The sequence below is a fragment of the Dryobates pubescens genome, chromosome 8 (assembly GCF_014839835.1).
Source record: "Dryobates pubescens isolate bDryPub1 chromosome 8, bDryPub1.pri, whole genome shotgun sequence".
Taxonomy (NCBI): Eukaryota; Metazoa; Chordata; class Aves; order Piciformes; family Picidae; genus Dryobates; species Dryobates pubescens.
The window spans coordinates 44305499-44319993 of NC_071619.1; the positions used below are offsets into that span (position 1 = coordinate 44305499).

At 40.0% G+C, this 14495-nt stretch overlaps 1 protein-coding gene across 1 annotated transcript in view; it reads right to left on the reverse strand.

The window, feature by feature from the left end:
* Positions 1–208: 208 nt before the first annotated feature.
* The window catches only part of TMPRSS7 (transmembrane serine protease 7), a 31126-nt gene continuing 16839 nt past the window's right edge, over positions 209–14495 (reverse strand). Inside the window, exons 9-17 of the mRNA XM_054163661.1 lie at positions 13144–13250; positions 10123–10259; positions 8574–8681; positions 7780–7890; positions 6655–6771; positions 4462–4639; positions 4026–4294; positions 2491–2627; positions 209–379 (exon numbers count right to left, since the gene is read on the reverse strand). Of these exons, the coding sequence (XP_054019636.1) occupies positions 209–379; positions 2491–2627; positions 4026–4294; positions 4462–4639; positions 6655–6771; positions 7780–7890; positions 8574–8681; positions 10123–10259; positions 13144–13250 (1335 nt within the window). The remainder of the gene's footprint in view (positions 380–2490; positions 2628–4025; positions 4295–4461; positions 4640–6654; positions 6772–7779; positions 7891–8573; positions 8682–10122; positions 10260–13143; positions 13251–14495) is intronic.

Below are 14495 nucleotides of genomic sequence, written 5' to 3' on the forward strand. Positions count from 1 at the left end.
GTCTCCAGACATCTGCACAGAACAGCCACCACCAGGAATAGTAGCTTTCTCTTCCATCGAGGTTAGAAAAATGGGTATTTGCTACTTCTATATGTTTACCACAGAATGAGTGCATGCAAAGAAATACCATCACTGAACTGTTTCACCAAGTATGATTTTTAATGAAGATATCCAGGACATGTTTTATCCAAGGAAAACAGTTTTCAAGTTACAAGACTGAAGGCACGTATTTGTGAATCCATGGTGCAAAATTTGACACTCTCGTGTAGACACCTGGGAAATTTGGTCTTCCACATCCATAACCCCAGCTAACAATGCCAGTCAAAAACCATTTTCCATCTCCATTGCTTTGGCATGATAATGGTCCACCAGAATCACCCTAAAAAAGAATATATTGAGTTATATGTGATTACAGCACAGATAAATAAAACCGGGGGAAATTCCAAAGCAATTAGGTGGAATGAGAAATTAGGCATGAATAATTCCAACAGTGATTACATTTTCCCATTCACATAGTCCAAACTACCAGATATTTTACCAAGCTGTTTTCCTCATGCAGATAGGCTTGCACAGTTGTACTAAAGTTTAGTCGTTCATAGGAGAGAGGACTCTTTAAAGATACTATTTAGCATGGACTAGATTTGAATTCCACATTTTGTTTCCCTGCCTCAAACTTATTCACTCAACATCTGCTGCTTAATATATCTATGTTCATTTATAGGCTACACACCTAACAACTCAAAAAAGTAGGGGGTTCAATAAATAATTAATACAATAAACATTTAAAAATATGAAACAATGATATAATTTCTTTTGAATTAGAGGTAAATTGAAACATTGAATCCTTCAGCTACTTTGGGGTTTCTCAGTGGTTATTTTGGTTATTTTTGTGTGGGATTTGGTGTTTATCTTTCTTGGGTTTGTTTTTTGTTGTTTTTTTTTTTTTTTTCAGAAGGAAATTCCCTAAATGTTGTCCTTTAGTAAATACAAGTCAGCATATAATGATTAGAGGCACATAAAGTCTTTACAATTGAAGTAATTTAAATGATGTTATAGCTTTCAAAGTTTTATGCACAATGGCATAATTTCATAACACAGAGCAAAGCAAACGGTACTCTTCCTCCATAGGGCAGCCTTGCCAAAACACCTTGGCATACTTTCAGGTAGAAAAGAACAAGTTACCGTTTGGGGAAAATTTCTTGGGACAATATTATAATTTTCCTCTTAGACTCTGCTGTACACAACATCTCTGAAAAGACCACTAGTGAACTTTACCCAAACATGTATGCAATAAAGGCCTTCCTAAACCAAAAGGTGGCTTGGTAAAATTTAAACATTTACAAGAGATGTGCCTGACTTCCAGGCATATATTTTGTTACAGCCAGCAAACCATTAAACTTTATAGAGTCTTAGATTATGCAGGTTGGAAGCGAGATGATTCAGTAAAGCCACCTGCTGCTCCAACAATCAAAATTCAGCATTTAGAAAGTAACATTTTCTTTCTTTGTTTTCTTTCTCTCTCTCACTCTCTCTCTCTTTCTTTTTTTTTAGCTTTGGGAAGAAACAAAAGTGAAATTCTGGTGTTTCACACAAAGCACAAATCCCACATTTCTACCAACTCTAACAACTGCCAGACACATTTGTCCTTTAAGAACTGCAGTCTAATGATGCATTTAAATGCTCTCTGTTAAGTGAAAATGATACTCAATGTCAATTAAGTGTGTCAATGTCAATGCCTCACTAATCTCTAGAAAGCAGCTGGTGCACTAAATTCCCTCAGATAGTCCTCCGACATCGTTTGTGCTAAGAGTCATTGTGGTCTCTCACTTCTATGTAGACTTTTGAAAACTAGAATACCTTCAGGATTCTATATAATCTCCATCATAATAAAAACAGCAGCTTTACTATCATTTTAGCAGCAAATTTACTACCATTTTAGTGATAAGTACATATGGTTTCTGTAAATCATATATTCTATAATGTATGTTATATAACATACATAAATATATTACATTATATAAATAAATATAGCATGTGTGAATATATAGAGACAGTTTTTCTACCATACACTAAAAAATCCTCATTTACTATATTCAAGCATTTCCTGTTCAGAAGCATTGCACACTTGAGAATTTATGCTTGTCTGCATCTCATAATTTACCCCTGTAGCTCCAAGTTGGAAGAGAGGATCAAGATTTTTCTTCAGCTGAGAGACTCATGCCAAAAATGCCCTGATTAACTTCTTAAGGGACTTGCAAATTGGCTGTCCACTGGACTGCAACTGAAGCTTAGTGATGCTAGTCTTGTACATAAAGCAGTGAAACTCTGAAAACACTCAGACAACGGATTTGTTGTTGGAGAACTCTTACACTGCTGTTTTTTCAGAACTGAAATAAATGGGCCACAAAGGGGTATTCCAACTAACTCTTACATTTCATCAGGTAACAAAGACAAAGACAAACTCTATACAAAGTATATTAAAATACATACTTTGCACCCATCTCTTTTCCCAGACATGAGTCCAGCACAAAACATTCTAGCTGTGATGATTCCATATATGGAATGACATAATGCTTGGTCAATAATTTCTACCTCTGCTTTCTGAAGAACTGCTGAACCTTCATCATCTGGAAAGCAAATTGAAAATAAGGATGATTCAGTGGAGCACAGCAATTTACTCATTTATTGAAATACAACCCAAAAGGCCTTCAGAAAATATCTGCAGACACTTTTAAATCTCCAAGTTATTCCAGATTCCAAATAACTAAGTGCTATAGTACAGAAAGCCTCTTCTAAATGCCAGCTCTAATAGTATCACCAGGTGATCCTCTCAAAACCTAGACACAGTGAAGGAAACCTCACATACATAATGAAACTTTGTTTTGGGGTTTGATAAAGCTGGTATGTAATGAAGTATACTTAAAACATACTTAATACTGATTTGGCAACCAAAATTTATAAACAAGGGGAACAAAGTGGAACAGGGAAAAGAAAACCCTTTTTTTTTCTTTTCAAGGAATCGCATTTATCTATCAAATAATCAGTAGTTAAATTTCACAGACAGCTCTCCAGTAGGCCAAAGAGTGACATCACACCACATCTCCGCAGCACCACCCTTTCCTGGTAAGGTGGTTGCACTTGGTTCACAACCATATATTGTCTTGAAGCTATTTATAGAGGCTGAATGTAATTAATCTAGCTGTGAACATCAAGTCAAAACTTTGGAGGTTAACTACCTGCTGCTGCTGCTGCCTTGCCTCTTCTGCAATACTCCAAGACCAGCAGGATGGCTGGGCCAGCACAGCTGCCCCAAGATGGCAGGCAAAGCCAGACCAGGGCAGCCCTCCAGCTGCATATAAACCACCAGGGGTAGGCCTTTGTTGGCAGACCAGTGGTAGTTATATGATTTACCTCACAGGAGCCCGTCTGTGGTGGGTTGAAAGGAAAGGCCCAGCTTTCCCTCCCCCACTAAGAAGAAATAGCCACAGCCAACTCAGCCAGTGGAGCGTAAGGGAAAATGCTGTGTTTACAAAGCAAGGATGGCAGGGAATTGATGTACACAAATATACAGAATTTACAATATATACAGGAATATACAGCAAAGAAACAAAAACAGGAATAGGATCCCCCTAACAGAGGGGGCTTCCCCCTGTACCCCCTTCACCCCCCTACCTCCCTTCTTCCCCAAAGGGGCTAGAAAGAGAAAAGGGGAATTAACAAAGCAGAGGGCCTAGTACAGGAGGGTTAGCGGCTTATTAATGCTTATCTGTTATTTGGCCAGAAGCCCAGAAGCAGTCAGCTAGAAGGGTGAGCAAAGGAAGCGAAACTGCCCAAAGTTCCAGCTGCCCCCGGGACTTAAGACCTTACTGCCACATATCCACCAATGAAACTCATTTAGAATACAGTATATTTACAAACTATTCACCCATGCCACAATAGCAGGTGTCCTGCATACACATCCACAGCTCTGAAGGCTGCATTTCACCTGGGAACAAAATTAGTTCAGCTGAAGCTATAAAACTCACCAGCTTCTTGCTTTTGGCCCCAGCCTGTTATCCAGCACTTGTCACCACTGCGGGCTTTGTGTGCAAAGGGAGGCACACAGATAGATTGAATGACATGGCTCATGGAGTCTGGCCATGGCTTGCTGAGCTGCAGGAGTGCGATGTCGTAGTCGTAGTTCCTGCTGTTATAGTATTCATGGATTATGATTCGTCTCACAGCAGACACAAACTTGGCGTGGCCCTGCACTTGCATTCCCAGGTGAGCACGCCATTCTCTGGGGTCAGCCAGCCTGGTTGGGAACAAACAATCAGGCCGTGTCTGAAAAAAAGCACCTCAAAACACCCACCAATACCAGGGCAGACAAAAAAAGAGGGCACATTCCACCTCAGTCCAAACTCTGGAAGTTAAAAGCACGCTGGCAATATTTGGGAGAGACTTAGGGGGAAGACTGCTTACTTGCTCCCTTGAAAACAGTGTGCTGCAGACACAAGCCATTCTTTTGATATCACTGATGCACCACAGTAAGCGGCTCCAACAAAGTGGAGGCTGACCTGCCAGGGCCATTCACCTTCCTCAGTGTTTTTACCACCTACGATCCGAGAAATGAGATTGCTGCTCCTGCTGCTGCCACAGCCTGCAAGGGAAATTTCAGGTGATAATCTGCATTGTCAAAGCTCTCCTTTAATGACAGTGCTTCCCAAAGAGCCTGAAACAATCTTGTACTTTTGAAAAGTTTTCAAATCTATTTCCTTGAGCTGCTCTAATCAGAAAACTTCTCTGTTTGGCTTCCCTTATTCCTGAAGAAAGAGGGGACTCCATAGAAATAAAATGCACTCACCTGGGAAATGTAGTATTTCCTCTTTAGCTCTGATACAGAAAGTGGCCTCTGAATATTTCTTGCTTCAAAATGACTGTGTAAAAATAGACCATCCCTCAACTCTTTTCAAAACTGTAAGCTCTGAACTGAAAAGAGTCCATTGGTAAAGGACAACACTGATTTTTAGTGGGAATGTTAAAAGAAAAATGTTTATAGTAACAGCGACATGTGCAGAGTTGAGTAATTTCTTATTTCAGAAACCAGGGGCTCCAATCGTCAATTTGTATCTAAACAACTGAAAGTCTGAAAATATTGAATATCACAAACATAAAGGCGAAGAAATCGTGCCTCAGCACCCTGCAATCTGAAAACCAAGGAAGACAAACCCCACTATAGGGCATTGTGCCCATCCCCATTACATGCACATAAAGCCTTTGTTCAGGATTTTTAGTCCTGCACTCCTGCTCACAGGTGTTAATGCTTCTGGGCACTTTCCAACATCCAGCACAACAGGCAAAAACAGCACTGAAACTTTCAAGAACATGTAGGCATACAGCAAGTCTTTTAAAATGTCCTGCTGGGTGCTGGATGCAAGGCAGGTGGCAGGCCAGAAAAAGCTGTATGCCAAACAAAATACCTGAGCATGTTCAGTTTAATAAAGCAATCTTAACTCCATTTTCATTGACACTGCAGTAACAGGTATCTGTTCACTTCACTGCAAAGCAAGCTGAAAATCTTTTACAGAAGTTACTTGAGGAAGATTTGAGATTAGCACCTTTCTTGATGATATAAAATATCAAGATCTTTACCATCTAGAAGAGACAGAGAAGTGAAAAGTTTGTGGGTTTTATTTCACTGCAGAGTGTCAATTTTGAAGCCCAAATACAGTCTGACTCCAACAGAAGTACCTAACTCTGTTACAGGCAATGAAAAATGTTGCTTTACCAGCTAGACAAATTCACTCTACAATGAACTCTGCTTCCCTACTCCTGACATATCTACTTCAATAAGCATTACAGGTGATTAAGTCTTTGTAAGAGTGAGCTTGTCATCCCATAAATCATAGTACCATAGAACTGTCAGGGTTGGAAGGGACCTCAAGGATCATCCAGTTCCAACCCCTCAGCAGTAAACCTATAGGAATATTTGCTGTTCCCCTGGATCTCCCTGGCTAGATTGAATTCTAACTGAGCTTTAGCTTTTCTAAGCAGGGCTCTTGCTGCTCAGGCAGCTTCCTTACATGCCCCCATTCCAGCTGTCCTCTCTTCCACTCCTTGTAGAGTTTCTTTTTGTGTGCCAGTGTGTCCAGGAGCTCCTTGCTCATCCAGGCAGGTCTCCCAGCATTCTTTCCTGCTTTCCTCTTTGTGGATATACTTTGCTCCTGGGCACGAAGAAAGTGATCCTTGAAAACTGCTCAGCTGTTCCCCTCTTCCCTCTAGGGCTTTGTCCCATGATACTTTGGCCAGCAGATCCCTGGAGCAATCAAAGTGTGCATGCCTAAAGTCTGGGGTTGTAAGCTTGGAATATGCCCTCCCAGTTGCCCTGAGGATCTTGAATTTTATTGCTTCATGGTCACTGCAACCAAGGTTATCCCTGATCTTCACACTGGTCACCAGCCCTTCCCTATTGGTGACAATAAGGTCCAGGGAATTCCGTCACCACATCTGAAGTAAATCGATCGCTGCTCATTACCCCACTATCACTGAGAGTACACAATAAAAAATCAATACCTGCTGCCTGAGTTGTACCTGCTCCAAAACAGGAAGAAATAAAGGATTTTATTGTGTAAAAAGTTCAAAGTTCTAAAAGATGAGCATTTCAGAGGGACTTACTGCAGCTGCTTTCGTCGCTTCCATCAATACAGTCCACAGTCCCATCACACTTTGCATTTTGTTTCCTAATGCAAATGTTATTCCTGCACTTAAATGTGTGGTTGGTGCAAGGAATACCTGAAATAGTTATGGAGAGAAAATAAATATATACTGTTGGCTCAGCTTAACACATGAAGATGTGTCAGCACAGATAAAAGTTTGGACGGAACACGATGAGATGGCTTAAACCAGTCTCTAAGTAATATAAATTATGTAAGTAGAACTGGCTGACTTTGAACAAAGATTTCCTCTCATCCTTTCCTGTAATGCTAATGAACATGGATATAGTAGCAAAAGCTTAGCTGCAGAGCTGCAGAGTCTAGGAAGAGAAAATATACCAAGCAGTCTGAAAAGGAGCTCTCCTCTGTGTTTCAGCATTAAATATGAAATGAAAGACTGTAATTGAAAGCAGTATTACTAATTGTATTCAGTTGAACTGCAACCCCCAGCCTTGGCATTTTTCTGTTTCCCCAGGGCTCAGAATAAATGAAGCCTCTCAAACTCAGTGTCATGTAGCCATTTACACAAACTTGTCTCCTCAAGCAGGTCAAAAACCAGGGCTTTTCTTTAAAAAGTTACTTGCAGTACTTCCCAGCTGTGTTTCCTCTCATATGCAATGGTGTCCATTTATTCTAAAAAGTTAGAGAAATGACTGATGCAAAAATTTCATGCACTTAGTGCTAAATGTGTAGCTTCCATAGCATTTCAAACACATTAACTTTATAACCATGGAAACTACTCCAGATGGTAAAACAGAGCCAGGAAATAATTTTCCCAGATTATGCTTTAAAGAGATAACATCAAGCTTTAAATGTCTAGATCCCTATCCTGCACCCAGAGTACTCAATTCTTCTGCCAGTGATTTGCTGAAACGTATGTTCATGAGCTCACTAAAAAGAACCAGTTTAGAAATCGGCAATGACTTGTTTGTAAACGTGTCAGACAACTGGACAGAATGATATGGCCTGAGTCAGACTTGAGAGTGCCTCTTTGAATAGTGACTCTTTGGATATGGCATCCAGTATTCATGTCAGGACTGAACAGGTTTTAGAGAAGAGGAAAAAAATATAAAGACAGTAGCCTTACTGTGGGTGCAGTTCTGTTCATCTTTTCCATTCTCACAATCATTTACTCCATTGCAGGCAAGCAGGTTATCCTGCATTGTGAAGCTGGAATTGCAGTTCCACTCAGGGACAACTTTAAAAACACATGTCAAATCAGCTACAGAAGCATACTTGTAATGCTAACAGGTACTGCTTTCATACTTCCACTACACAGTGTGAGGATAAATATAAGTGCCACATTATGCATGGAGAAAACAAAGCACAGTTCAGTGACCTGTCCCAAGAGGAGTGGCCCAGGATCTTACTCATTTCACCGTGGACACTTATCACTCTCATCTACTCTGTGCATCCCAATTTGTCATTCACTCACAAAAAAAACCCCAAGAAAACAATGAACCAAAGACCCCTCCCCCCCAACCCAAACAAAACACAACCACTCCCCAAAAAAGAACCAACTAAACAAAAACCTAACACCCAGATTCATAACAATAGAAGAGATTTTATAATTGCTAACACCTAGCACCTGAGGAAAAATGAAAAAAAATACTCTACTGTTGCTATTTTTGCACTCATAACTTACTGTCTCCTGCTTTTCAGTTTCATATGTTCTTCATTCTTAGCTTTGTCCTGGCTAATCAACTATAAATCAAGCACTCATGAGACTGACTGATAATCTCTATCTGTACATACTAAGACAGCTGGAAACATCTTTCCTCTCCTGCCTTAAAAAATTCACCTTCTTTCTGGTGCTTCCTAGGACTAGAGAGCACCTTCATTGGATTTTCTAGTTAAGATCTCTAGCAAGTGAATACGAACCACAAAAGAGCTCATCACTTTCATCGAAGCAGTGGTTAATCCCGTCACAGCGTTGCGTTTGCGGAATGCATAACCCAGTAGAACATTTGAAATGCCCAGGTGGACATGCTGGAGGTAAAACAAAACAAAACAAAAAGCCCAAACAAAACAAAAACCAAAACACACCAACAGTTTCAAAGTTTTCTTTGCCCAAATACTGACAGCTCATTTCAATTTATGGTAAACAAGATGTTCCAAGGAATGATAAAGCTGAGACCTTATTGTGGCCTTCCAGTGTCTGCAGGGGGCTCCAAGAAAGCTGGGGAGGGACTTTTGAGGGTGTCAGGGAGGGATAGGACTGGGGGGAGTGGAACAAAACTAGAAATGGGGAGATTCAGATTGGATGTTAGGAAGAAGTTGTTCCCCATGAGGGTGGTGAGAGACTGGCACAGATTGCCCAGGGAAGTGGTGGAAGCCTCATCCCTGGAGGTTTTGAAGGCCAGGCTGGATGTGGCTGTGAGCAACCTGCTGTAGTGTGAGGTGTCCCTGCCCATGGCAGGGGAGTTGGAGCTGGATGATCCTTGAGGTCCTTTCCAACCCTGACAATTCTATGATCTAAATTTAATAGTGTGTATGCACTGTCAGCGCTTACAATTGAGTTCAGTTTCCCCCCCCCTATTTTCTAAATTACAGTTTTCAACAGCTCTGAAATTCCACTACAGCTGTTTCTGAAATATGTACTGCAGACTGTGTGCTAGGACTGAACCAGTTCAGCCAGTGTTTCATGGTGCAACACAAAACATCTTCATTTAAAGCACATTCTCACTTTTAATAACCAATATCTGCTGCATGTTGCAAGTTAAGTAATACTCTCTTCTGAGGCGAGCTATGTGCTTACCTTTTAAAGTACAATAATGATGTTATTACCTTTTTACATATTCCACATATATGCAATGCATAAATTTGCTCTAATGTGGCAAGTGACTATAACTGCAACCCTTTCCTTCACTATCACTTTAACAACATGGTTACATAAGATTATCACAAGGGAGATGTATCAGTAAATTGTCTGTTTCAGACTTTGAAAAACTCAGTTGGGAGACTGTTTTATCAACTTTTTGAAATTATTTTCAGCTCGTATTTCTATCTGCACAGGAAGCATTTAAACTGATGAAAACACTGCAATAAACGGTTGTATTTGGTACTCCTTCTTCATTACATGGAAGTCTTTGCAGTAATAAAAACATTTCAAACAAAACCTTGGGGAAGAAAACAAACAGGAACATCAGACTTCAGTTTACTGCACCATGGCTCCAGCTGCTCAGGAAGCTTCAAGGACTGTGGAGAAGACAGTAGACTGTGTACATGCATGCAAACCTTAGCTGCACAGCCTGGATGAGCTAAATAAGGCTCTTTGTTAGTCATCTGCCTTGGTAAGATTAGAAAATAAACTAAACAAAATCCAAAAAGATGATTTCCTGCATATACCTAAGTTCTACAAGACCTGAAAAATGCTGCTCCCCAGATCTGAAAAGCAAAGATGTGTTGAAAAAGAGAAAATCCGTCTTACGCTGGTTGATGTTGTAGCTGCCATACTCCACCAAAAGTGGCTTCTCTGAGACAACTGAACTGCACTGAAGCTCGATGTTGACAGCAGAACTTGCAATGTGGAAGACTGTTTGGTGATCAACATAGTAACCGCAGTACCTAAAAGTGTTCAATGGAACTCTAAAGCAGCTTTTGCATCAAAATTGTCCTGCATACAATTTAAATGTCAACATCACTCAAACTCAGCAATATAGTCAGCTGCCACACTTTAATTAAGAACCAAAACCTGAATCAGTACCCAAATTCCCCAGAACCCTGGTCATAATCCTTCATGACTACACACAAGAAAGTTTAGAGGAACAGAGTTGTAGTGAAGAAATTTAAAGACAAACATGCTACTTTTGTGACCGCTTCTGATATTTGTTTTCAAAAGACCTGAAGTTTTGGAAAGACCTAAGTTTGGTGGAAGGGGAAGTGTCAGCACAGTGGAGAGCTTATTTAACTGCTCTGATTTTGAGGATTTCCCTTAAAGAAGGGCTCACAAAAGCATTGGGATAAAATTGACCCAACTTCTCTGGAGGCAGAGGAGAATAGACTTAGGGAAACAGAAAATATGTCTCAGTAGTCACTCAGACTTTACCCACCATAAACATTCTGGAATTTTACCCCTGAATGTCACATCTTCAAATAACTAGTCTAGGTTGAGTGCACATCAACTTTAAGCTGTCATTTTGGCAAAAGCCTTCCTTGGACTTCTGACTAGGTACACTTTTTCTTTTTTTTGCTGCCTGATGCCAGCAAATCAATCCTCTTTTTTCTTTTCCTTTTTCTGTTGTCCGTTTCATCAAAGATGCCAAAGATGCTGCAACTGACACTGGGATGCTACTCCAGATGGAAAGAAAAAATCTTTAACTGAGGAAGGTTGCTGGATTATGCAGAGACATCAGTTTTAAATGTAGAATCACGCAGAGACAGTTTCAAATATAGTAAACTTGTGACAATACAGTTTGTTCTAGAGTTAGAAATAAAAGCCCCTCTCCTCTAATCCACTACAACACCCTGAAAATGCAATACTTTTGAGAAAAGCACCTGTCTTGAAGACTTCTGTAAAGAGAAGTACTCATTAGTCTAAAGAGACTTAAGGGCCAAAGCAGCTGTATTGATTCTTATAACACTCGGCACACACACTTGCTTGACATCAGTGCAAGCTCACACTCTGCAGCTCCAATGAACTTAAAGAACACAAAAATGAACTAACGCATTGCTAAATGATGTAATGGACAATTATCCACACCAGGCACTGGACCAGGACTGCCGTTCATGACAATGAATGCAAAAATATTGGTCAGTGGTTTGCATGTTGATTTGGTGGCCTGTACACCCCACTGAGGTATGTCACAGGAAATGGCCATACTCATTTGTATGTTTCCATATGTGCTTTGTTTCATCCTATGACAATGAAACATCCTTGTAATAGATACAGGACATGCTGGTCCAGCAATGTGAAAAATAAATAAAGAAAACAGATGCAAAGAAAGAGTTAACTTTACATCTTTTTGCTATAGCAAAGTTTAAAATAAATAGTCTGCTAGGCTCTAACTGCAGGCTTCCTGCTGCAGGAAGTCCTATTCTCTGTCATTTGTGTGTGTCTCATCAGTGTTGCGAATCTGTAACAGCCTGACAGCCCACAGACACTTTCTACATTTCTCCTCCTCTCAATCATTTAGACAGCTTCCTTCCAAAAAACCTTGGCAACATTTAAAATAAATAAAATAAAATATTTTTTTAAGTGCAGGTTACATTGACCATTCCTCAGTCAAAAGAACAACTTAATGTCACCAGAAGTAGAGAAAGTCCCTGCCCATCTGCAGAAGAGCTGAGACAGATACATGAGGGAAACTTTCCTGTACAGAAGGATACAGGACATACATCTGTGGGAATTATAATATAAAGACACTGGTGTTTTACTAGCCATTTGTCCATGCCCAGGGCAGACCACTCACCACTTGTAACTGTGTCATTGCTACAGTGAGAAACTAACAAAGAGGATCCTGTCCCATATAATGAAGCAGGAAGTAGGGTACTTTTTCAGGAGCTGTGTTCTCTGCATGCTGTATCAGAGAAAATGGGATGTTGCAGCAATGGCATTAAGAAATTAAACTGGCAATCTCCGTGTTCTATTCCAAACAATCTCATTATAATAGCTTTCACTGAGAAGTTGATCACGTTTGGTATCCTCATGACTGAATTGAGTTACACTTGTTCAATGATCCCAGAAAACTTGGGACTATTTTAAGGTCCACAGGACAGCCCTCCTTTATCCAACTCTTACCATTTCTTTCTCTTGAGAGAGTACCAGAAGTTCTTGTCTTCATCTTTATGCTACTTTTCAATAGATTATTTTTTTATATGTATATATATCTTCAGTCAAGAGAAAGAGTGGTGTTGTGGGTTTGCTTGCACCCCAACTAATTGGAAATTTGCCCCCTTTGCACCCTCAGAATTTCAGGACTAAAATACAGACTAAATTTAGAAAGTATAAATGCAATAAACATGTACAAGGTATATTGACATACATTTTACAGCTCAACAATAGCACAGAACCACCACCCCTGGACAAAGAGCCAGGGAGCTGTATAACAGTCAGCCCGCTGTCTCTCCCTCTACCTCCTGCCCTGTACCTTACACAACTAAAACTAGAAGGCAGTTCAGCTGGCATGCAAGTTCAGAGATGAAGCAGCCAGAAGCAAAGCAAGAGCAGCCCAGAGAGAAGAGAGAAAACAAGTTTTGTGCTACAAAATATGAGATATTCATCAGGCCAATCAAATGAGATACATTTATCTTTTATTATTCTGTGTCCAGTCCCTGAAACTGTTTATCCTGAAACTCACATTCCCTGGAAAAATCAGACATACACTTGAAAGAGTAACAAGTGGTAAGAGACACCAGTGAAGTATCTCTTTGTGGAAATTCTGAGTGAGCTGCAGTAGTGATAGTAATGTCTGTTTTGGTAATGTTAAAGAACCCATGCAGAAGTACTTACATGTGTTCATTAATTTTCCACCATCCTCGCTCACAGCCTTTAATATTCTTCTCACTGATTGCATAGTTATGAAACTTCAAAGCTATACCAAGGCTCTTCTGTGGAGTCTATTGTAAGCAAGAAAGACAGTTAAAGCAGGCTGCAAGCTTTCTCCCCCTCTGTCCATCAGTCACACACAGACACACACACCTTTTGTCTTCAAAAAGCCACCGGCCATATAAAGCATCTTTTGTATCAAACCCAAAGCATTCAAAGGCATCCAAATTTATTTGTGCAGGGACACACAGCCCCAGCAGATTGTTAGTAAGGTACTGCAATGAATAACTTTGTAATGCTAGGAGTTATTTCTACCACAATGTTGCAGTTTTCTGCTAGCACCTGCTCAGCCAAGCATTCTTTAGCATATAACAACCAATTTTGAAGCCTGGCACTATCACGATGGTTCATAATTAATTAGAACTTCCATTATTAAAAGGAACAACAGTTTGTTTTATTTAGAACACAAGGCAATGTTCCTTTAAAAATAAGAGCTGTTCAGCACAGGAATGGAGAGTCTTTCAGAAAACATCATTTGGGAGATGAAGGAAGATTCAGCATTGAATGACTGGGAAACTAGACTATTTTGAGATGTAAGTCTCGGGGGTTACACTTGTTAAGTGTCTAGGAACTTTTCCCTCAGAAGTCCAGGGTGAATTGAAGACCTGAAGTTTAGCACAAAAGTAGTGACTTAGCTGGCTATGGGAGGAAGAGGCATGGGTAATCAGAAAGATGGTTAAACAGTGTACTACATCATATCCATTGCCATGTTCTTTACAGAGGAAAACACTGAAAGGAAACCACGAGTCAAAGATGATATCTTAGCAGCATCGGTAAGAAAACAATAAAGCCATCAGAAAACGCAGGACAAAATTATCGTAACCCAACATAAACTTTTTGATATTTGCTTTCAAAAGAGTATCTGCAAATATGTAAAAAAGAATACCAGTAAAAATAATAATAAATTAAAAACCAGTATATGGGATTGTGCTGATAGGACAGACCATCTTAGAAGGCAACAATTCAATTTGTTAAGCATAACAAAATAGACTGAAGAGAGCTATTACACAAGTTACAGCAATAAGTACAAGTCTTTTGTACATTCTTTTTTCCAAATTTCCGAGGCTGAGAAGAGGGGAAGTAAAGCTGCTATGCAGTGATTCTGTAGTCTAAACATCAAAACTTATCTCAGCTCCTCACCTTTATAAAATGGGACAGCGTAGGAACTATCTTTTCTTCATTAAGTGTACAGGGGGAAAAACACCACCAAAACACAACTCCCCCCCAGCCCAAGACAAAAAGAAACGTGAGCACAG